The 25,000-nt window shown below is 36.1% G+C and overlaps 1 protein-coding gene across 1 annotated transcript in view; it reads right to left on the minus strand.

Moving 5' to 3' along the window:
• The window catches only part of LRBA (LPS-responsive vesicle trafficking, beach and anchor containing), a 419,275-nt gene that overhangs the window by 133,225 nt on the left and 261,050 nt on the right, over positions 1-25,000 (minus strand). Inside the window, exons 41-43 of the mRNA XM_009890761.1 lie at positions 4,880-4,997; positions 3,284-3,386; positions 1,255-1,370 (exon numbers count right to left, since the gene is read on the minus strand). Of these exons, the coding sequence (XP_009889063.1) occupies positions 1,255-1,370; positions 3,284-3,386; positions 4,880-4,997 (337 nt within the window). The remainder of the gene's footprint in view (positions 1-1,254; positions 1,371-3,283; positions 3,387-4,879; positions 4,998-25,000) is intronic.

Consider the following 25,000-nt stretch of genomic DNA (forward strand, 5'->3'; position numbering starts at 1 on the left):
TCAGGATTAAGGCTACTTATATGACACTGTGATATCTATATTTTTTTGTTTCAAACTTATAGCCATCATGACAATCTTTTAACTCTCCATCATGGGGAACTAAACTTTCCCTTTTTCCATAATGTTATCTTTCTGTTCCTTCTAACCTCAAATAACGTGTAGGTAAGAATTCACTTTATTATTTCAATAATATATTGAAACTGAAAAGGATCATTCACTAGAGCCACAGAAAACAGTGTCATGATCTTGCCCCGTTCCACTTTGGCAGTAAGTAGGCAAGCAGATCTACCCCTACTTTTGTAAAATCTGCCAGTATCATGGCATCTCTGACTTAATGACTGATTACAGAAACTAGCAAAACTGACCGTTTGTATAAAATGTAATTAGTGTGAGCAGAGGCATTTGTTCTATCAATCGTGTTAGCAAGAGCCAAGTCTGAAAGGGAATTAAGAGACCTTTCAACACTGTCAATACCATAGAAAAATGCTGAAAATTGAGAAATCTTTTAAGTTGCTCCGAGAACAAAATATGTTGGAAAATAAAAGAGAGGTCATGAGACCTAACAATTAGTCTCCATTTACTAAACTGAAGTCAAGTTGGTTAGAAGCTAATGCGGTAAGATGGGTTAAATGAAATATGGCTTAGCATTTACAGAAGGAGGGGTTAGGACAACCACAGAAGGGTATGAATTAGGATTTGGGAATGGATGAATGGTGTCCTGACGCAGCAGCGCTGGTGATCCAGGCACTACACTCTTTTCCAAGACCAATACATCTTGTAACAGTAGTATTTATTGACTCCCGGAATATCCTGCTCCTCAGCTGAGACTTCCCCAAGGGTTCCAGCCCTACAGAGAACTTGTTGCATCAACGGTATTTAGTGAGGATAGTACTTATGAAAATTAAAACTTAGAATACTAAGGGATAAAGAAGTTAGAATTTCTGAGACTGTCTAAATGGTAGACAGTCTTTGTAGAGCTTGTCCTTCCACAACAGTCAAGATACTCTGACCTTAGAGATGTATTTTAACAGCAGTTCAGTACAGCATTATGAATTGCATGCCTCTCTATTATGTAACATAAAATAACTACTAATAAAGTTCATTTAGGAGGATTTTGTGAAGTCGTTCTTCAGAAGAAAATTATACATAGTAAAAGTTATTTATTAAAAGGGTAAAATCTAGTAGGGCCCCATGTCTGTTGAGACTGTGCCACCATTAAGTCCTTTTCTGAGTCATTACAGTAATTTGTGTTACCTGCTATAGTGTTTAGAAACATCAGGTATTCGAAGTTAGAAATTTCCCGGTGTTGCCATCTCTGGGTCATATTGGAAGCTTTGAAAATCTGTCGTGGACTAGCCAAAGAAATGCGTCTGAAAAAAAACAAAAAATTGGAAAAAATGAGAAAACCTGGTGGGCCTTCCTTTTTACCTATCTGAATTTTAGTGGCAGTTGTACATATTCTTTTTACTAGTTCTATGCTAGATTTCTCTGGAGATCAAATTGCTATTTTGAATACTTGAAATTAATTTTTAGAGTTTTATAATCTTTTAAGAACAAAAGACTTAAAACATCTGACAGCTGGATATGTCAAGATTTGAAAGCTTTCAAACAGAAACCTTTACAGCTGTGCAAATTCAGCTGCTCTATGAAGGCTTGATGTATTACAGAACTATGTTACTAGTGATTTAGAGAGATGGCAGACCATTAAAGAAGAAAATTACACAACTTTTAGAATTTCACATAAGAATAAAGTCATGTTTTATGAGAGGTTTTTAAATCCCTTGAGAACAAAGGAAAGCAATGATAAGATGATAGAACTTCATTATGAAGTCCATCCTCTTGAGATTTAAATTCTGGGCAGTGTTGGGGAGTTAGTCATAAATAACTCAATTAAACTTTTAGAATTTGATGCCAATTTTCCTAATGTTTGTGAAAGAAGACTATAGAGTCATTCCTTGGAGTGATAAATCAAGCAAAGAAGAGCTTATCATAAAATTCCCGAGACCATTTTGTTCATAATAAAAACATCTGTAAATACCAGATCCACGTCATTTAGGGGAAAGAAATATTTAGAGATAGTTTCAGTTAACAAATCTTTACAGGTATTGGAAAACAATTGAAGGAAACAGTTACAGTAACTGAGTATGTTTTTATTTTAATAAATGGCATTATACTGTAAACAAATCTATCAGTGTAAATGGATGTGAAATTTTGAACAAATGTGTCTATACTTTATGTATATTTAAGAAATTGCACACATAATTTGTTTCTGTAAATAGAAATCCTTACGTTCTTACAGAGTGCCTATCATTGCAATTCAAGACAGTTTTTTCTGGACTTGATTAAAAAAAAGGTTAACTAGAAAACACAATAGAAAACATCCCCAATTATTTTAATGCCATTTCTGTGCACAGAAATCTTTAAAAAATAAAAATCTGAACAACAATCAAGCTACTCCTTAAGGGTTGCTGTTTCTCCTAAAAATTTAGAAATTAATCTACTTTAAAATAGTTTATAATTCATTAAAATACAAGAGGTAACCAATCCAACTAGAGATGGGGTATACCTCAAAAACTTCTATTTTCATCAGCCTCAGTGAAAATTAAACCATGCTGCTGCATTTCATCCAGAGAATATCTGGTAACCAAGCCTTAATCTTCTGCTAAAAAAGATGTAGCAAACTGAATCGTATTCTTCAGTTTTAGGATCTAAACACACAGTCTGACATTGCAATGATAATTTCTCAGTATGTAAAATTTGAACAGTGTCCTCCAGAGCCAAAAGACAAGCACACCATACCAATCTTTCACATGCTGTTCAGCTTATATTGTTCTACACGTCACTACAATATCTTTCTGATGAGGAACGATCATTTTCATCTATGTTTAAATACTACAGAGGATTCAAGGATGTTACAGTCAAGCTAATGTAATTGAACACTGCCATAAAAGCTAATCAGTCCTACAACCAGTCTTAAATCAGTCTTAAATTTTAGTGAGTTGGCAAGCATAAAGAAACCTATTTTCCTTAAGCAGGGTAAGTGATTGAGTCTCACTACCAAAAAGAAGCTCTCTTCCCTATAACAGACAGAAATAAAAAAAAATCTCAAATCCAAAAGTTTTTATTATATAAACACATTGTAAATAGCATGCAGAAGTGATAAGCTGTGGATGTGCATGTTTTGTAAACCAGTAGATGTAAATGCTTCAAACCATGTAGGCTAGTTTGATGAAAAAAGAACTCTTAGAACTGACAGATGAAATTAACTCAAACTGTAAAATACCTGGTCTGGGGTAGTCCAAAGATGGTACCAATACCGACCCGTGGTAGACAGTTAACCACTTTCTTTACTGTTGCTTGGTCAGGAAAGTTGAACATGACACCCACTGTGAACACAAGAGTTGAAATATGGCATGATTTTACACCTTTTATTTTAGGCTTTCTGGCCCAATAACATTTAACCCTAAGCTTAGGTGTTGAACAGGTAAAAGATTAAACATGTTTCCTTCAGGTTACTACAGATATATTTTTTTAATAATTTCCAGAACTGCTTTTATTGACCACCAACAGAAATTTCAACAGAAGCTGTCACCGTTACAAAGCTTTCAAGGTCTACATTTGTTTTCTCTTCCAAATAGAAGTTAAACCTATATGCACAGATTGACTGTCTAGAACTGATTTTTAAAAAAAGTTTATATATTAATTGGATCACACATTTACTAGTTTACTTTCTAGATATTTTCAAGAAATATTCTTCAAAATATTATCTTCATATTTCTTTAAACATTCAACGACGCTTATGAAATAGCAACCTAAAAATCTAAATAACAGTCTAATTATGGCATCACCAGTGGACGTTTACGACTTCACAGAGTAAAACTACAAGCTCCAAAATAGAAAAGTGTTTATGCACATGATTAATATTCTGTTGGACAACATGCACTTCAGATATGCACAACAATGTTCAGCAAGATACACTTACCAGCCATGTTCAAGATTAGAGACCATTTTAAGCTCAGACAAAACCTTTTTGACTAGCATATTAACTGCATAAAACGTGTTATCCTTTGAAACATTTACTGATTTCAGGACAATGTTTCATATCATTTCCAAAACAATGTTTTAAAAGTGTCATCCTAATGCCTACTTCATTTGGTGTCTTTGTATACAGTCTTCAAAATGTTTCAAAATTTCATTATCAGTATAAAAGCACTAAAAGTGCCTAAAGAATCTTAGTTTAAACTGCAAAGACATCATATAACCTGGTTTAAAATAAAATTTAGGGGAAGAAAATAGCAGAAGAAAATTTTTCAAGTCTCAACGCACTATATTTTGAGAGACTTGTCACTACATATGTGTGTCTGAAAAAGGAACTGAAGAAAGGGAACAGTGGAAAAAAGGTTCATAAACAAGGTAAATCCGCATTATTTTCTTAGAGTTGCATTAGAGTCTAACTGAAAGAAATTATTACTAGAAATGAAGCATGAAGGTATACCAGTCACTGGTCTAATCTAGTAGTGAAGTTCTTTCATTATGTTGCTCTTGGTGTGTATAACTAACAACTATTTACCCTCCAAAGGGACAAAAAAACCCCTTCATGCGTAACAGATCAGAGGTAGGTATGCCTTAAGCAAGAGTTTCCAGAGAATGCATTGCTACTTCCCAGTTACCGTGTTTGATCATAATTCCTCATTAAAAAAAAAAAAAAAAAAAAAGAGAAACTAAATTACAAAAATATACTAATTTAAATATTGAGACACTTAATCCAAGCCCTTCCGCTACCTACACAAATTTGTACCAAAAAAGACATGACTAAACAGCCTAACAGAATGCACATGTCCCCAAATCAACACTTGCCATTCCTCTAAACACACAGTACCTCTATTTGCCATGAATATCTCCAGTGCCGTATTTTGCAAAAGATAACGTCGGGAAAAGATAGAGCGAATCTCTGAAAAGAGCCATTTTCCATGGAGTCCTTCTGTATATGCCAGAATCTAGTAGAAAGAGACAGAGAGAGAATGTTTTAAATATGTTGTTAGTATAGGTAACATCCTGTAAAAGAGAAACTGTTTGACCCACAAACACGGATTCTACCATTCCATGCAAAAGCTGCAGCAAAATTAAAATACGCTCATACTTCAAATCATGCTATGAACCTATAATGGATTTTTGAAGTCCTAAATTCAACTACTCATGTTAAGGATTTTAAAAATTCGCTTGTATTTTTTTCCTTTAAAGACAACTGCCTATTTTCCATAACCAAGGGAGTTTCAGAAACATTATGAAATGTTTGGCACTTCAGCAAAGCATAAAAACAAATTCTGAAATGTATTATTAGTGCCACTAGATGTATCTGCACTCCTTTTAGCATTGTAATAACAGGCCTGTAACAAATAAGCAAGAAAAAAATGTCTTTAAAGAAAAAAATGTTCCTTACGTTTATGGTTAAGGCAACATTCATTAATTCTGGAACTATAAAGGTTGGCTGTATAAGAGGTTAAGTATCATTTTGTCAGCTAAGGTTAAACACAAACCTGCAAATGAACTCAGCATAATCTCTCTATGGAGTAAGCGGTTGTCAAAGTAACTTGTTACAATTCCTGTCATCCCATCTGACAGACACAGATGCTTAGTCTGCCTTCACAATTCAAACTAATCCCATTTTCAGTCCTCAGCCACTTTGTTTCTTTGTTGCTTCACTTTTTCCTTTTCATTGCAAAGCTTAATTATGTAAGTGTTAAGGAACGGTGAGATTGGACGCATCTCTGCCTCAGATTAACAAACCATAAACGAAAGAAAATCTGAGATTTGTTCATTTTAGGAAACACAAATGCACTTAACAGAAAACCATCACAGAGAAAGATATTCAGATATAATCCTAGTTAACATCACTGTTACTACAATTTCACTTGAGCATTATATTGTCTATAAAAAAGTGAAATTCCAGCATTTAAAATAACAGACTGTTAATGAACCCCATCATTTGTTTATAGATTTTTAACAAAGGAGGATTTTGCCTCACATGTAGCTTATATTCACAACCTGCATTTTTGTAGCACAGAGAGCAGAAGCACCATTATAAAAGTACTACATGATACAATATAAAATACTGTACCACCTTTGTGAATTAAAAACAAACAAGACAGGCAAACCAAAAGCAGACAGTGCAGAAAATCAGAACATACAGTGCAAACCGTCTCCCACACCTTCTTGCTTTTTATTTAATCCCTCACCTTCCCCTCAACACAAGTGCCACAGACAACTTCTCTCCCAACACACACACACAGAGAAAGAGAAGGAAAAAGTGAATAATTATTCTGATACAAAATTCTAGAAATGTGATGAAAGGACCAGAGATTGTCAATGGTTGCTAATAATTTCTGGAACTAGGGAACTACCAGATTTGGGCCACACTGACACCTTCCATGCCACATCCATAACCGATCCACACTAATTGGCAGATTTGTATAATTCTATGGTGCTATTCAGAACCACCGCGGTTGGCTTTTGTCACATGCATATAAATATCCTTTAAAGAGCACAACATCAAAAGAGATCAAAGGAGAAAACGTTGCAGTGCTTGTGTACAAAAATCTCTTAGTACTTTTGCTGGTATTCCTCCATCTTACGACCTTTAAATCGGAGCTTATAGTTTCAATTGATTATTTTTTGAGACAGGCAGGAATGTGATGACCTCTGCTTTTCTGTAGTAACAATCAGAACACAACAGCCTGCTTGTCACGATCAGTCTGTGCATTGCAAATTCAAACACTTACTACGTGGATACCGTGAGTAAAATCAGCAAGTTCGATAATAAAGTATTATTTTTGCCCTGCGAAGCAATCATTTTTTGTGACAGCGGAAACCCTGCACATGGCCAAAATCTTGCTGCGTGCAACTTCTTCGAAATCAGAAGGAAAAGCACCGCCTTGAAAAGAGCAGAGGTGGTGTACATTGTGCACCTTGTACAGCCCCGATAAAGTTATTGAATTCAGTATAACAGGATTTACAGCAGAAACTGGAACTGCACTGCAGAAACACTACCGATCACCACTGTAACAATTCTTTAAACCGCTCATTAACAGAAGTTATCGGGAGAGGGAAGCAGCTGAGGCCTAGCTGAGCCAGGCCTTCATTTCGAGTTGGAATAGCGTCTGCCTGGTCTGCAGCTTCACTTCAAAGTCTCTGGAGTTCAATTAAAACTGGATTAGGTGGAAGCAGACCTTCTTCAGGACACTCTGTTCTCTGAAACTCCAGGCACACTGACAGCACCCTAGACAGAGGTCTAGCCCGCCAATGAACCAGTTGCTATGGAAACTGCATCATTACCACTGCTCCGCGCTCATCACACCACCTATAGTAGATGAAAGGTCCAGAAGACAAACACGTTTCTTTCATGTGTATTACTAAGTATTCCTCACGAAAATCCAATTCAACCTTTTATTCCTTGTCAAATATCTGATTTTACTAATAGAACCTCCCAGTTGCAGAAACTGACTCTTATTTCAAATTAAATTTAGCATTCTCATTCTGGCAAAAGGATTTTTTAAAAAATTTTTTTAATCAGTGTTACCACTTCTGATACTATCAGAATTACAATTTTCAAAAACTGTTTTTGCATTTGCCTGTTTTCACCCATAAGCCACACAACACAGAATTCTATCTACTTAAGAATTTAGGAACAACCATCTTCTTCATACTATTGTACAATATGTTGAGTTTAAAACTGACTAATTTATGTCTGTCTTTTGTCACCATCAGTTTTGGAACAACTTACAGAGCAAAGACCAATGAGGGTGTACAATCTAATTTACTCTACACAAATAGTATCACTTTCCCCATACGAAAAAGTATTTATAGAATTTCAGTTGATTTGATACATCAGACTGAAGTTTCATCTACTGCACATTTCATTTATTTCAAAAGATACTGCACCTTACAGGAGGCCAGACAATTTATACAGTTTACCATTTCATTTAAAAATACTTAAACAAATGAGCCAATTGTAAAGTTCTACGGTTCCAAAAATCTCATTAGACAAACTGTTCCATGATTAGACTTTGGCAACACCAGATGAATAGATGGCATGACAACACTACTAAAAATAAAAAGTTACTTTCACCTTTCAATGAAGTCCCTTCTTTACTTCAAGTAATAGAAAAGAAGGTCTAAATGTGTAATTAGTCCTCATACTCATGCTGCAGGCCCTGACACTGCATGGCTGGAAGAAATTCCCAAGAAACTAGTAAGTAAAGAATAGCCAGCTTCAATTTCCACTTTGAGGAGATTCTGAAATCAGAGTTGCATGAAAACTCAGGTAGAATAGCGCTGATCACGGAATAAGTTCAGACATAAAGAAGTCTTCTCCTCACAATTCATAGTTGTATATCAGCTAATTTCCCAACAACAGGGTGCTCACTCAGAAGCTATTCTGTCATTTTGCAGTTTTGAAAACAAATAGCCACCCTGCCTTTTCTTCATAAGCCTCCTAAACAATGTCTCTCATAAAAGACTACATGCAATAGTTAAAAGATACGATCACTACAGCTGCCTCCTGAATTAGAAAAGTAATATTTTACTGAAGAGTAAACGAACATTTTGCTTTACCTTTTAAGCAAACCAATCAGCTATCGCATATTTTATTTTATTTTAGAGAAAAGTACTATTGATCTTGAAAATGTGAATAGGCTAGAAGTAATTAAGTCTGCAAATGGGTTACAGAACTGAAACAGTAATTGAATAATTATATTACTTTAATGTGCCAGCCAATTTAACTGCCATGAATAAGATAAAAACAAAATAGCTTATTTTAAAAGCTGATGCACGTATGTATATTTCCAAAAAAAGTTACAATGTACCAGACAAAAAAAAAATCCAACAACCATAACACCAAATTAAAAAAATAAGGCATTTAATTTGCGTTTAAATTTGTTTGCAGTTGAGAGATAAAATCCATAAATACATTCTTCTGGCAGCATTCTCTGTCATTTGTGGTCATTTTTGTTCAGGGAGGCAAAATTACAGCACTTAGAGGTTACAAAACCTGACTTGCAGTTCGTGAGGAACCTGAATCTCCACCACAACAATCTCAGCCGTGCAACTGAGGACCCTCAGATCCTACTGTCCAGGTACTATTTAGTTCCTGGCTCCAGGACTCACTTTCAAAAAGTCTTTACTCTGCTCTTCATTTAAATATGTCCAAGTACAACCAAGCCAATAGGGAATTAGATCATATTATTAACAATTTTAAATATCCAAATGCTCTAAAATAAATCAGAGTGCTTATTAGTTTATTTCAGATTTCTCAAGAGAACAGCGAATAAGATGTTCATTTTAAATCTCAGGTATTTATACAATCAGCCACCGAAATCCACAGGCAAACAGTAGCAGTCTCCCATCCCCAGCCTCCTGTGAGCACGCACAGTCTGCTACACAATCCTGTTCAGCATTTTCATGGGTGACAAACTCAATTAAACATATTCATTACTTTAATGTTCCACTAGATAGTTTTACCCAGCATAAAAAATTTAAATAAATAAATAAATACTCTGTGACCTTTGTATCGATCAGAGCAAAATGGCTTATGCCTGGGTGTGGGTGGTGAAGGGATTGGGGAGGGGGGTGGTAAAGGACTCTTATGTTTTCTCTTCCAATTACTGGAGGAGATGATAAAACCACAGCAAATGATGTATCAGCTCATTTTATCTTATCGCTTTGGGGCTAGGTGACAATGAAGTTCATATTTCACTGGTTCCCATTGAAGATTGTGAAAATTACTTGCCCTTATGACCTGAAATTTCACTGGAAGACAGAAATTTCTCTTCTGCAAAGTAATGCAATTTTTCAGATGTCAACCTTTAGCCCAGCTTTAAAAATTAATTTCATTTATATTAACCAATGATATTGATATTTTCACAGAATGCTCTTTGATACATGAACCACCGACTAGCAAATTGATGTGCTCTAGAAGGATAAAATTATTTTATCTGAAGCTGCTGGGGACAGACAGATTTACCACAAACTGAAATTTCTATTTCACAGTATACTATTTATACTAGCCTTATACACCTTAAGGCCTCTGGACCTGTAAACAGTTTAATCTTTAGTTAGGACTTAGTTTTGTTTCTAGACCTATTCAGTTTTGAAATCATTTCTATGTACACAATACACAAATAAAAACACCATTTATTTGGAAATGAATAAAGTCTAACAGTCACAGACTACAGATCAGTTCACATGTGATGACATGAAAAATACTTCCTAGATGATTAAAATAGAGGATTGCACAACTATATTTTCTCTCTTTATCCTGACACTAAAGCTATATTTCACCACAGATAACCTTCTCCCTGATTATCAACATCTAACTCGGAAAAAAATTTATCAGGGGAACCTGTATTCAGAACTGTTCTGATCTGACTATGTGGTTCTGAACACCTCACATGGACTAATAAATCTGTGAACAACATTAGCAAAGTTAGTACCAACTATCTTACTCTTTTCTACTGCACCCAGTATTTCACAAACAATTTTTCTTCCCCTTTTGATTAACCCTGCTGACTCTTAGAGAGCAGGAGTTCATTACCACTGGCAAACAACATTTAATCAGCCCAAAGAATGAGAAGATCTGACTGCTACAGAGAGGGATGTAAGTTAAATTATGCAGCCTAGAAAGCAGAAGTTCAAAAAGAAGAAGATGAATATAGGTTCGTGTGGCTGTCCGAGGCCTGCAAGGTTAAGGATGAAAAGCTATACCTTTCTTTAGAAAATAAGACAGTAGGCTTACTTATGATAAAAAGGAGCCAAAACTGCAAGAATTCACAGACTCACATAGGAGTTGACTGATGTCTTGATTCAGTGAGCCTCTTACATTCTGATTTAAGAGTTAGTTGGATCTGCTCATCAAGAGGTAGATACAAGAGGCTCATCCAGCTGTTTACATCATCTGGGACAGTTCGCCATCAGGAACTGTAACAATTCACAGCCGATTCAGCTCACACCTTCTGAAACAGTGGTTATTTCAGCTTCTGTGTCCATCCTTAAGTCCTATTAGTAACTGGAGCACAGGCTAGGTAAACAGTGATCAACGAGTTGTTCATTGGCACATGTTAAACAAATTGATAGTCTCAGTGCATTTCCAATAAACATGCATGCAAATTACAATTATCAATTCTTGAGATGCAAGATGCTACTACAAAGCAAGAATTACCAATAATTAATTACCAAGACTACCAAGGGCAGCCTTTCTAAAGCAATCTCCTATAACGTATCTCAGACACACTAAAAAAGCAGTGTGGCTACCAACCCAGCCTGCAAACCATGCATGCTAGAAATGTCAATGCAACCTGTTTATGCTATTTGCTATAGCACTGATGTTAATACCCACACAGATTTCATATACCTATTAAGTAAAAAGATAAAGACAACAAATCATAGCTAAGATATCTTCTAATCATACAGAAATAACTTAGAAGAGGCATAAGCATAAATTGTATAATGGAACTTCTGACATGTGCATTGTGTCTTCCATATTGAAGTGTGAATCACTTGTTTATGCCTCATGTGAGTGGGTCTGTATGGATCTAGGTTTGCTTATAATCTTTGCTTAAATTATCTAATATTTAAGATAGTCTTATGAAAGTGCATTGATACACACACACGTACAGTCACACGTGGGTGTACATATATGTGCACATGTTAAAATGAGTGAGAGACTGCATAAAAGCATAACATAGTTATGCACAGTGGGTATTTTCTCATTTTTTCCTTTATTAGATCATAAGTTTCAAATTTTTGAGAGTGCTTTTAATCCATTCTAATTAATAAGTACAATTCTGGCTAGTCTTGATGTCCACACAGATTGACAGACTGCATAACCCCTTTGTGAACTGCATTAAATTATACAACTTCATGATTTCATGTGTCAATGAATTCCTTCAGTTTAACATACACAGAGTAAATACTAAAAAAGCTAGTTTTGTTGATTTCATTTTGTCTACATCGAAAAAATGACATTACCTGTAAAAGCTCAAGAAGAGAGCTTAAGCACCACTGAGCAAAATTCAGTGAAATGATTTCTCACTGTGTAGAGGCTGTCAAAGAAGCTGATCACATTAAGTCATGGAATTTGAACCAAAAATGCGGAAAAAGACTATTATTGATATTAAGCCTCAGCAGTAATGAATAGTACAGTGGCGCATTCCACGCTAGCTACCCTACATGAGAGAATTATGGAAAATCAGGTGGGGAATCTCCATTTGCCATCATTTTACTTGTGCAACTGAGGAGCAGCTGTCCAGATTTCTCAAAAAAATTCCTCAGAACTCTCCTATTTTGGTGCTAACAACCTAACTTTGTATCAGCACAAATGTTGCTACCTTGTTACTTAGCTCACTTTCAAGTTTATTAATACAGAAAACTAAAAGACAAAGAACAGAAACATTTAGATGTTCCAAATTTTGCCTTTATGAAAAATGCTGGTTTAATTAGTTTTCCTGTCCCCTTGTGAGTTAACAAAAAAGGAAATACAAATTCAGATTGTGATAATCTGAAAGTGATGATTATGGAAATGTTTTATTATTGGAAATGAGGTTATAAAACTGTTTTAAAACTTAACCTCAAAGGTTTTTAGTATACTCCCTAGCACTGGCTATTACCATTAAGCTAAAAACACATGTATGTTTTTGAGGTGGTAAGTATGACTGTGATCCAAATATTGCCAGTTCACTTAAAACACAATCACAGAGAAAGCTTCCTAACACAAGTAAGACAACACAGGATTCATTCAGCTACTGTTTATGAGGAAGATACCCAGGTGCGTGTCTCCGAAATCGGTGAGTCAAAAATACCCCTGAAGAACACCAGCAAGGGCTGGTTCTGTGTCTGAACTCTCCAGGACAGGATACCTTTGAAGGGTCTCGAGATCAAGTTTCCTCTTGGAAAGACTTTACACAACGAAGGGAACCAATGCCTTTTGTTCCTTGTATAAGACAACTGAAGGAAAATTAGAGAAAGCAAGTGGTAGGGATGCAGCCTCATCATCTATGATTAATCACTCATGCTGAGATCAGTCTGAGTTTTCAGTTAGTCTGTTTTGTGGGATTTACTGTCCTCTTATTCTCTTTCACACCACCAGAACTGAGTCTCTTTGGACAGGCCCCTCTTTTCATAATTCTGAGAAAAAAAAATCTTCCTTTATAAAATTCCTAGTGCAAAAGAGCCTTGGAGATAATCTTTATCAGACTATCTTGGTTGATCTCTAAGAAGTATAGACTCTGAAAAGTAGGACAATTGCCAGACCAATGACTCACAGCAGTTCATATCCACAGCAGTATAACTAGATATGGTGAAAGGTAATATACAGGAGCATGTATCTCAAAAGCAGAGCACAGAAAACAATTTAGAATTTATCTTTGTTTTGCTGTTTCTTAAAGGTATTTAGCTGTTGAGGGTTTTTTAAGAAAATAGGTTCATGTTTCCTGTAACTGCCTCTTCAAAGTCCTATTTTGAATGGCAAATCAGAATAGTCACGTTAGATTTCCCACTGCTGTGCCCTGCACCTGCCTATTTCACCACTTTCAGGACATGACTTCTCCCACCGGCTGCTTCACTCTGTATCCAGCAAAGGTCTATCCAGCCAGAACACATGGAAGTAGAAGCAGCAACTACAAGCAAGAAAGAAGGGAACTAATGCACCTGCAATACTGGCAGTTGTCCAGCGTCTGCCATTTTCATCTGATCTTGCAGAAGGTGGGTGAGGAGAAGAAAGCAAACGGGCAACGAAAAAATAAGTTCCAATGCCAGAAAGAAGGATTTATTCTTTTTTATTGATGACCTGTAAGCTGACCTTCATATCCCTTCATCAGAAACAAAACAAAAACAAAAAACACCCCCACACATCTGGCAGGAAGCTAGAGTACCAGTCATCATGAAAGACTGCATCTGAGCAGCTCATTAATGGGAACCAAGCCCATACACAGAAGAACAGATGTGCCTCTTGAAGGCAAAGAGAAAAGTCAGACTCCAGAGCTGCCAATCCAGCAGTTTACATTAAAAGATTCTGTGCTATGTTTTATGAGAGATATGGCACAGAAGGTGCAGCTTGCAAAGGGATGGGAATGTAAAAATGGCTTAATGCCACCTTTGTGCTGCACAGACTCTAGACTGCTGCAGGAACCAAATCCCCTTCGAGTAAACCGGAGCAGCTGCAGGGGCTGCTGTGTAATTACATACATTTGCCTTGTTTGGGATGCCTGGTGGCAGCCCCATAGCCCAGGACTGTATAGCGCTTAATGCTACAGAAATTTTCCCTACTGCTCTCATAAGTTGGGACAGAAGACAGCACAGTGCTGCTAATAAACCTTCCACTGCTCAAGCTTCCACTGCTTCTCCACTGACTGCTAGCTCATTTACTGTAAACCAAAGCAGAACACATGCATGACAACAGCGTAGAGAAATTGCTCTTAGTTATCAAAGGATATGTCCCCTACATGCGCTATTTTTAATCAAGACCGACATGAGTATACCTCATATTCTGTACCCGTATTCTTACATTTATCTTATATTGCTGTAAAAGTGGATTAATTTCTCAGGTAAAGGAACTGACTATAATCTGTCAGTGACAAAGGTTTTGCTATGGCCTGTGACTGCAAGGGAGAATCTCTTCTTTCAAGATCACCCATAGAAATAATGTGACCAATTAAAACTTATCACGTGTTTGTAAAGAACAAAAAGCAATGTGAAGACGAGGTTTTAAACAGTAACTGCTGGTTTTCATCTTAGTAGGTGGTAAAATAAAGTAATTTAAATTCAGCTTTAAAGGATTCCTACAAATACAGACCCTTTTCCAAGGTTAAGCAAGCCACGGACACAGTGAACATGAGGTCTACAACCACATCTAGCATTCTACGGTAACAGAACAAGAACAAAACCCTAATTTCAGTTTAAAAAAGCAATAGAAAATCAAACTGCATTTCTAGTCCAAATGATTGATAAGAAAGGCTTGGAAATGTGATTCAAGTGTAACAGATACACAGACAGCAGTCTGGGGATAGCTGAACAATTGATCCAACAACATGATTTGCCTTGCCATTCGCTCTGGGGTATTAAATCTAAAACTTGCTACTCCTGAGGGCCCAATAGAAAATAGCCTATCAAAGAATTCTGCAGATGACAGGAGGAGCAAGGGCAGTAAGTCTATGTGAAAATATCAGCTCTTGTGAAGAACTGTAATCTGGGCTATGTTATGCATTTATCTTACAAATCCACAATGCTATTTTGCACAACTGGAAGCTTTCCTAAGAGCCAGAAAAAGTCAAGTCTAATGTGGGAGTATTTACAAAGCACCGGGTTCCAGCCAATATGTAACAGTGTTTCATAAATGCTGAAGTCAAAAGGGAAAAAAGTATTTTAAACTGACGTTTTAGACAAACTTAACCTCATAGCAATATCCTATCCATCCCTGCCCAAAGTGCTGCCAAGAACTAACAGTTCCTTGAGAAAATACAACAATTTATCCTACTTGTGCATATTTCATTTACAAAACTAACTTAAGGCAGCACTTTCATAGGCAACTCTTATCAAGTAAATTAACAGCATTTGAAGGAATGATGTGGGAGCCTTTCTTAAATCTTCTAGGTGGGGAAAAAACCCTAGCTGGTTAGCAGCTCCATTCCCAGTCAGCTGGGAATACCATTTTGAAAATGGTATATCTTCTTTTAAAAACAGCAGGAAATTGAAGGCATAAGAAAAATTGATTTTGCAGAGGCATTTTCAGTTTTGAAGTGATCTAGTTTGCAACTCAATGTTCTTTTGTAAAAAAAAAAAAAAAAAGGAGTAGTTTAAGATAGAAGACCCACCTTTAGGTTAGTGAGGGTTTTCTCTATGAGTAACTGCAGCTGGAGTACTTGCTAGTAATTTTAACAATTTGGGATCTGGCATCAGTGAAAATCAAAAATACCTGTAATCAATTCTTTACATAACATCTTAGTAATACAGATATTCAAGTAGGTTAATAATTTTAAGACATGCATCAGAGGAAAGCAGTACTGCATTTGAGATCTGAAATATAAAAGTATCACACCCTACAAGGAAGAACACATTTACAGCTAGAAACCTTGGCAGATTTATCTCTACAAGATAATCAATTTTCTACTCATGGAGTTGGAAGTTGAAACCTTGTAGAGTTTGATGGCTGAGCACTTATTACAGGGCAAGAAAAGCATTCCTTACTTTCCCTCGAGTACATGAAAAGTAGCTACTCAAACAACTAGGACACAAAACTTGAGGCAGTAGCATAAAAGTAACTCATCCAGATACATCTGAAAGTGTTCCACCAGTGAAGAACTGATAAACTGATCAACAAAACATTGATCCTGCTTCACAAAAGTTGTATTTGTTTGTCCTCATTTAATAATTATATGGGTTTTTTTAAATGTGGATTTTAAATAAAAAGTAGACTTATCAACTTTAATTTGTTATATTAATTGTTGAAGCTTTGAATATGCAGTAGCACAAAGAACCTACCAAAAAAACCCCTAAATTTGGCAAGTATCTGCCTCTCAGCATTCCACCCAAACAAAACGTCGGTGTTGATAAAATCCACTTTTTAAAACATGTATCCTTGCAAATCTTAGGTACTGTCATCTCATCTCCCTGTTGGAGTTTGATTGATTACGCCTTTTCCTTATGTTCATTAATTTCATCACCTTATCTTTTACACCACTTCATTTTAGCAGAAAGGCAATAATAAAACCCTCATCCATTATCCTTTTACGCATCTAGTCAAGCGGAAATGGTTAATAACATGCTACAAATTGAACTTCAATCACCTCATTTTCTCCTTTGTCGAATGCACATTAAAGTATATTCCAAAAGTGCAATTTGTTTTACAGGGGAATTTGTGTTATATTGCTACAGACAACTAAAATTAAGTGTTTCTCAGTTTGGTTATTAAATATATCCAACTGTCCTTTTATCTCTGATACTAAAACATTAACTCATTTTATTAGGGTGTAATAATACAAGAGCCTTATCTCCCAGAACACAGGGACATCTAGTCTGCCTAATAGTAAGTGTTATACAATGGGTCATTTATCTTTTTTTTTTTTAAATATGCTTCTGATAGTTTATGAATTGGTACATTATTGCAGATGAAATGGCTCTCCATTTAAGAAAAGTTAATTTGTTTACATGCAGGCTTATCTTCAAATGCAAGCCCCATTAGAGAAGCGGTCTATAACTGTCAGAGCAAGTGAAGAGGGAGAATAGGTGGATGTAGAAAAATTTAGAGCCCAGTAATTTAACTCCGATCACCAATTTCCTGTTTGAATATTAACTATGTTCCACATGCACTTTGCAAATATTCTGTGATCCTAAAGTGATTCTACAGAAACACCAATGGAAATAAGAGTCCCAGAATTTGTTTTTGTGAACTCTCCTCATCATTCCAAATACAGGCATATCTCAGTAACCTAAAATAAATGACATTTCAAAAAAAAAAAAAAAAAAAAAAAAAGTCCATCTAGCAAAAAAAGTTCCCGGGTGAGATACCTTTGGAGCTGTTTCTTCCACAAAATAAAAGGGTGAAATTCTAGCTCTATTTAATTCAGTGACAGTAATCCCTTTTACAGAAGGGGAGCAAGATTTTCTCCGCTGCTGTCGTATTCCCCTGGAAAAATTTTCAACTTGCAATTTGGTCACTATCTCAATGAAACAAGACTAGTTTGACTAGCTCTGCAATAAAATTGCATATCAGGATAAACAAATATACCCACAAACACCATGCAACTATTACAGTAAAAAGGTATTTCCCCATGCTTTGTCTCATCTCAATTTTACAGAAACTTAGTGTTAACCTGCTAAGAAGCCTGAGAATATCAAAGTTCCTACCTTTATTCAAAGAAGACTGAATTAGAGAGACAGTCATTTTTGTTACCATAAAAATTTGCAACAGTTAGTGTTACAGTGTATACATACATGCAGTAATGATTTATAAAATGAAGTAATGACTCTCTTTTACATTAAAGCAAAGCACTAACACACACCTCTAACTAACTTACAAAAAGATATAAAATCACTTTTATATTTTCCTCAATGGTCTACCTTTTTCCCAACTCTCTTGTCCATTAGAAGTTCGTCTTATTTCCCAAGCCATTCAAATGCTATTTCCTTTCTCCTGCTCTGTCATCTTCCATTCAACCTGCAGTTTCTCAAGTATTTTGGCAGGTGGCTGCCCAGCTCACGGTGCACCTCATCTCATCCATCCCCAGTCGCTTCCTAATGCTACCCCAAACCCTCTGTTCTAACAGTAGTACGTTTGAGGTCATGTCGTAAGCTGTAGTGGGAGAAGTGATTCAGATAGAAAGTATCCTAGGGTGAGGAGAAGGAAAAAAATGAAAGAGTGAAGGAGATGATGAGAATGGTTTTAGTCTGACTCACTTCCACACTCAAAACCACCCACTGAAAACACTTTCCCAGGAACGCATGCAGAAGGGAGGCGAACAACATGATACGATGGCACCTGAGGACTGCTTAAGCCAGTACGATCACCAAAACGAATGCTTCTAAACCTTTGGTTTAGTAAAATCTTTACTCCAGTCAGACCAGCCTCTACATATGATTACTTTGGTTTTCAGTCATGCACCTCTCCAGGTTTCTTCCATCTCTCTAAGTGTTAAAAAGAAGCCACTCAGTAATATCTGAAGGTCTGCTGTGCCTCTTCTCTAGAAACTGTCTTAAAGCACTCCTTGAATGCCACGCTTCCAAAAGCTTCAACAGTTTGCTGACATAGATAGCTGTTGGTCTCATGTTGAAAATTTCTTCTTTGGCTTTTGAAAACGTCTTGTTTCCTGTTTTCTTCGTACTTCAGCCGATAGATAGGTATCCGTTGCTTCTGGTTCTACATTTAGAGAGGAAGATCACTGGCCTGCATTTGCAAACTATGGTTCTCCGATACTGCCACAGTCCCTGACTAGGCTTGTATTGCACCCTATTAATACAAAAAACATTCTGCTTCTTCAAAGCATAAGACATCTTTACACTACTTTCTTTGTGTTCGTGACACATTCAGCCCTGGAATAAGCAAATTCAGTTCTTGCTGAAATAAATAATGTGACCACTCAAGAATTCAGCCGCCTTCATCTTCATAAAGTTTGAAGTACTCAACTACTTTTTGAGCGATCTCAAGCTACATTGAATCTTGACTCAAAAACACAAAAGGGTTAATATGCTTGCCATCCACTCATTGCAGAGTCACTGAATTAGACCAAAAAATATTACTTGCTAAAACCTGCACGCTTAAACTTTCTTTTCTAGTTTCACGTATGAAGACCAAAATTGTTGTTGGCATCCAAAACTCAAATTTCAGCACGACTTGCACACAGTCAGCACTTCCAGGTAGTGCCTTAAAATATTAGAAGCATATCAACATAATAAATTTTAAAAATACAAATTTCTAGACTATGTGCATACATAGAACTTGATCTAAATCATCGACTGATTTCTTTTTTCATTTTGATAATTTTTCTCAGTATCCTGAGTATTTTCTCAGTATTAAGTATCCTCTCTTAATAACGTCTCCCTCTTCTGAATGTATAACTGAAGAGGTTTTCTACTTGTTTCCCTTTTGTTATTTAATTTACATTAAAACAGATGTTCAAGAGAGCCTTTTAGGTTCTTTATGAGAAAGTCTAGTACCCAAGTGAAATAAATAAGGAATTAGAGCAAGCTATAAACCTAAGAAGCTTCTGAATTGTTGTCTGTAGTTTACGGATAGAGGTGCAAGTTTACACAATGTAAGTTCAGCCCTTCAGCTGATGCCACACTTCTGCAAAATGTAAATCACTGGTGCTATAGTACTTCAACGCGGCAATTTATTGCAGAAATAAATGAACAACTGAAGACTAAGCAAGTCAACATGAGTCTTGATTCTAGTCTCTCACCACCATTCCTGTACCACATAACATGTCATCATCCATAAGTAAATGAGTTAATCAATTTAATGAGGATTCAGACAAATCGGCTGCCTAATGAGCACTCAAACTGATGTGGCAAGGGTTATGCTCCAGTGCTGACAAAATCAGTTTGATGAAACTGTGACAAAAGCAGCAAAGCACTATTCCTTCAGCACATTTTCCTGCATCTTATTAACATGAAATTATAATCACTATTTGCAAACTGTATAGGGAAACCATTTATTGTGTAAGTCATGTAAACTTATGCTTTATCTACTCTTCTTTCCAGCAAACCTCTGTGTATAGTTGGAATTCAGTTTAGTAATTATTCAGTTCTTTTCAAAAATGGCAATCAGATAGAGTTGTTTAAAGTAATTTAGATTGAGTATGCCAAGAGAATTGCCAGAGACATTACGTTGTATGATTTTGCGTTTTATGAACATGCCATTTGGCAATAAATATAAAATAAACCAACCAAAATAAAACAAAATACTCTGCAGCTTTGCAAACAGTTCAGGAAATTAACACTGGAATCTCTTTAAAAGCAAATAGAAAAAACAAGACTCCAGTTTTTAGATGAATGGTAATGCTCTTATGCTGATTTCCCAACTCCATAATGCTAAAATGCAAAAATCACAGCCCAAGGAAATAAATGAACCTAACCAGTATCTTGACTACTTTATCAAAACCCTTTAATCAGGGCTCCTTGAGAACTTTCCAGCAGTACAAACTAGTTATGTCTAGATTCAAAATGCAGGGCCAAGGAGCGTGCAGAAGACTTGAACATAAGACTTGACAATAATTAAAAATGGAAATCTGTCAAGTAAAAAAAAAAAGCCATAATTAAACCCAGTAAAACTTAAGTCTTACTTTCCAAGTATTATCTGTCTAGAAAGCTTTCTGCAGGGAAGGGAAAGCACCTCTGCAGATGGTTGTTTAAATGCAAGAGATACAAAGGTATATCAGAAAAGTTATTACATGTAATAGCCATGATTAAAAGTAGTTTCTAAATAGCATTTAGCCATACAGATCATATAACCCTGCACTAGGGTTACAAGAATAAATTACTGGATGTTTTCATAGAGCCAGCAACAATTTAATATTAATACAGGAACGGATTTCCTTTCTCCAGGGAAAGTGTCATACCTGTAATATCTGATTGCTATCCTATGAGCACTACGAGGAGGGGGAAAAAATGGTCGAAGTCACAACTTTTGCCCAGGAACATGAGATGAAGCAGCTTTAAAATTTCAGCACGAAGTTAGAAGAAACAACTGACTTTTATGTAAGGACACACACCTTCAGAGATCAATGAAATTGCATTCTCTGGAGTAGGAATCTTTGGCTTTGGGATCTGTGTTTGAAAAGCAATCCAGAGACAATGTAAATGATGATATATCCAACATACATAGAAGGATGTCAAACTGCCAAAAGAGTAACTAGGAACACTCCCAAAACAAGAAATACATATGTGTATTCTTAAGAAAAAACATAAATACTACATTAAAAAAAAACAGTAAAAATCAGTGGCAGTTGACAATACTAACTGGTATATCCTCACACTGTTTTAATACCAGACACTTTTTCCCCAAAGGACAGCGTTCATGATAACATGGTGATTTAAGTCTGAAAGAGCTGAACTTTCCGCTTCCATGATTCTTATCACAAAACATCCCATACACGTTTCCAACCCATTTAAAGGATCTCGATTAAAATCCTAATTCACCTGTTATCATTTGACTGAGGTCACAGCCTATGGTTATGGCTCCACGGCAGCTGGCTGTCACTAGGACAGTCTGGCCTGCTCCAAACTGTATGACCCCACTGCCTCCTTTCTCCTGCCATTGATGTTCCTATGGCCCCAGACGCAGTTGGCTTGGGGAATCACCCTTATAAAAATCCAGGGAAGAAAAGATCGTTTCCTGTCAGGTCAGTTCCCTAACTTGACTCATCCAGTAAATGCTGCTGACGGCACAGGGTTGGGGGAAAGGATCAAGCAGCCACAAATTGAGTCCAGCAATTCTTTCTGTGCCAGATGCCATTTGCATTAAAGTGGTGGTGGAACCCTCCTCTCAGTTTCAGGGACCATTACATACTTTTGTGCCTCCGAAAATATCTTGTCATTGCAACTGTACAGGTGTTTTCCAGCACGGCTTCTGCCTGCTAGCTATATGAACACACCACAGAAGAAACAACTCGGCTAACGACTCTTGCTTGAGCATAACTTCATAATCCTATCCAATAAACATTCAACTATAAGGATGACATATTTGGGGGATATAAAAATACGCCCGTTTAGGCAGATTCAAAAGTCATAAAATTTGTACTTCAACACATCTGTGTTCTCTAGTGACAATTAGAAAATAAGTGGCAAGTCCCAATGTGTCTGGGTTGTCTATTTTTAACAAAACATTTACATCTACCAAAGTAGGTAACTTCTCTAATGCTATAAGGAGATTTCATCATAAGGCCACCTTTCGGTGCAAAACTAAAAGTCTACATTAATTCCAAATGAGAATAAGGGCAAATAAATGGAGTATAAAATGTATACAAAGAAAGAGATTGAGAAATTAATATTCAATACAGAGTACCAAGTATCACTTATTTTTGACAGAATCTAGAGGGAAAAAGAATAAATTCATTAACTTTGCTTTTGTACTAAAAAAAAAAAAGAAAAAAAAATGTTTGCTTCAATCTAACAGAACTTGCAAAATTGTCATATTGTAGTAGCTTGTCCAGTAATTTTTGATGTAAATGCCACCATTCCACACAATTACAAATACAATGAACACACTGGAAAAAAAAAACAAAAAACAAGCAAACAAACAAACCCCAAAGTGTACCCTTTAATTGTTAGACTCAGACTTAGCCCTGTAACACTTAAAACACGTAACTGCCCCACTGTACTTAAATTTTTTGGCCATGAATATTCTGTATCACTACACCTATGAAAAAAATAAAAACTTAAGCTGACATGGTGACTCCTACTTGTACTTACCCAAAACACACTAATTTATCTGAAAAAATCATAGCAGTTTTCTGTCTGCAGCAAATGGATATGACTGTGATTTGCTGAAAAGTCATGAATACTTCCAAAAATCTTAGTTATTCAGGTATTTTGGCTATACCCCCCAGCAGACAGATTTTGTGATGGCATTTAATTTTAATTACACTTCAACATACTTAACTATAAGAGGAAAAACACAAAGTAGATGAGACAGACATTTTACAAGGGATATTGGGAAAAAACTTTGTCTCGTAACGAAACCAAATGAGACTGATGGCCTAACTCCACAATACTAAAAGGAAGTATTCAAAACCAAAAGCACCCTGAATGCTTAGTTCAAAAAAAGTTACCTTCCTTCTCCTTAAAGGATATACTCTTAACAACAACATGGATTTACTTTTCCCAATTAAGGGCTCTCAGTGAAAGATCTGTAAAGGCTGCTGCTTTATATACAATTAACAGTCAAACTGTAACACAAATTACATGTCATCCTTATCAGAGTTTACACATTGAACTCCTGTATCTGTTGCCAGCAGGCAGCCCTCTCTATCTAGGGAATATCACCATGAATTTGTTCAGTGTCTCAGCACAAAATCTCACACCAAAAGATGGTTTACTATACCCTCTGTGTCAAAAGCACATGGAGCTCCATCACACCATTTATTCCGTACAGTCACTGAGCAGGTTTTGTCCCCACTGCGCTACAGAAGGTCAGTCTGCCATTGCTGGGGGCTCATCTTAGAGCAAACTTCCACGGAGTGCACGTGCTGTACCATCCCCACAAAGACATGAGCTGAGACCTCTTTTTTTTTTTCTGAGCATCCTTCCCTGTTTCCAAGGGTAACAATACGTTATTCCTAGGAAAATACTCAGTTGCAGATCTGCTTTAGATATCCAATACTACTTTAATCACATTTGTTAATTGCATCTTCAAAAATTGCTCTCCAACACACTAAAACACAAACCTCATTCCTTCCTGTGACTGTAGCAAAATTAAAACAAACATGAAAAGGATGGTTATGAGGTAATGCAGCGAGATTCAGGAGAGACAGATCACTACTACAGAAGTTCGTTTCAGGATTGGGGGGGGGGAGGGGGGTCTAACATGTAAGAGATTTGTTCATATTGTTAGGAGAAGTAGCTAGATATTTTTAACAAAGTAATGGGAAAACACTTCCTAAATTACCGTAAGCACTGCTCAGAACTTTGTGGGTTTATTTTTACAGCTGATGACCTTGCATTTAAAGCAGCATCAGGAATGTAGCGCTTTTTTCACTATTCCTTGCATGCCTGGAATGCTATTTATTTTCTCCTCTTTTTTCATAGTTACAAGCTTTTTTATTTTACATTTGAGTGTATTATATTCCTCTTCTCAGAACAGTTATAGAGATGAAATCACAGTATTAAAGCTTTTAAAAGTAATTAATTTTCACATATGTTCCAATTTTTAAAGTACAAGCACAGCTAGCCTCTTCTTCAATATTAAGAATTTGAATGTAATACTGGATTCTGCAAATCTCCCTGAACCTTCAATAGGTTTTGAACAAGATAGCAGGGACTATCCTTGTTTTTTTGTTTGCCTTTTAAGAAGAGGATAAATAAGAGTTCTTAGCATTTTACTATGTATTTTATACATGTCCTTGCATTTCGCACATATTCACATAAAATACATTCCTATGTTTGTCTGTGTAGAAACATACACACTAATGAACATACAAGTTACATATTATCTTACAATATACTAATTCACAAACATTTCAAATTTAAATTGAGGTACTCATCTGACCAATTTTCATGAATATTCAATCAATTGGAGCCTCTATGTTGCTTTTAGCTTCTTTATGTATAACAAACAGTATTCAAATGGTGAACAATTGCAATGTTTAGTATCATATTTAAAACCGCCATTCAACCCTTTTCTTAATGCTATTATCAGTTTTTCTTTTGCAACAATTTTGTGTATAAAAATAAAAGCACTGGATTTTTATTGGCGCTGCCCTCTTTGTTTTGTTCCACTCTGCAAAGCCCTTTTGGGACA

This window comes from Charadrius vociferus, unplaced genomic scaffold (assembly GCF_000708025.1).
Source record: "Charadrius vociferus isolate BGI_N301 unplaced genomic scaffold, ASM70802v2 scaffold178, whole genome shotgun sequence".
Lineage (NCBI taxonomy): Eukaryota > Metazoa > Chordata > Aves > Charadriiformes > Charadriidae > Charadrius > Charadrius vociferus.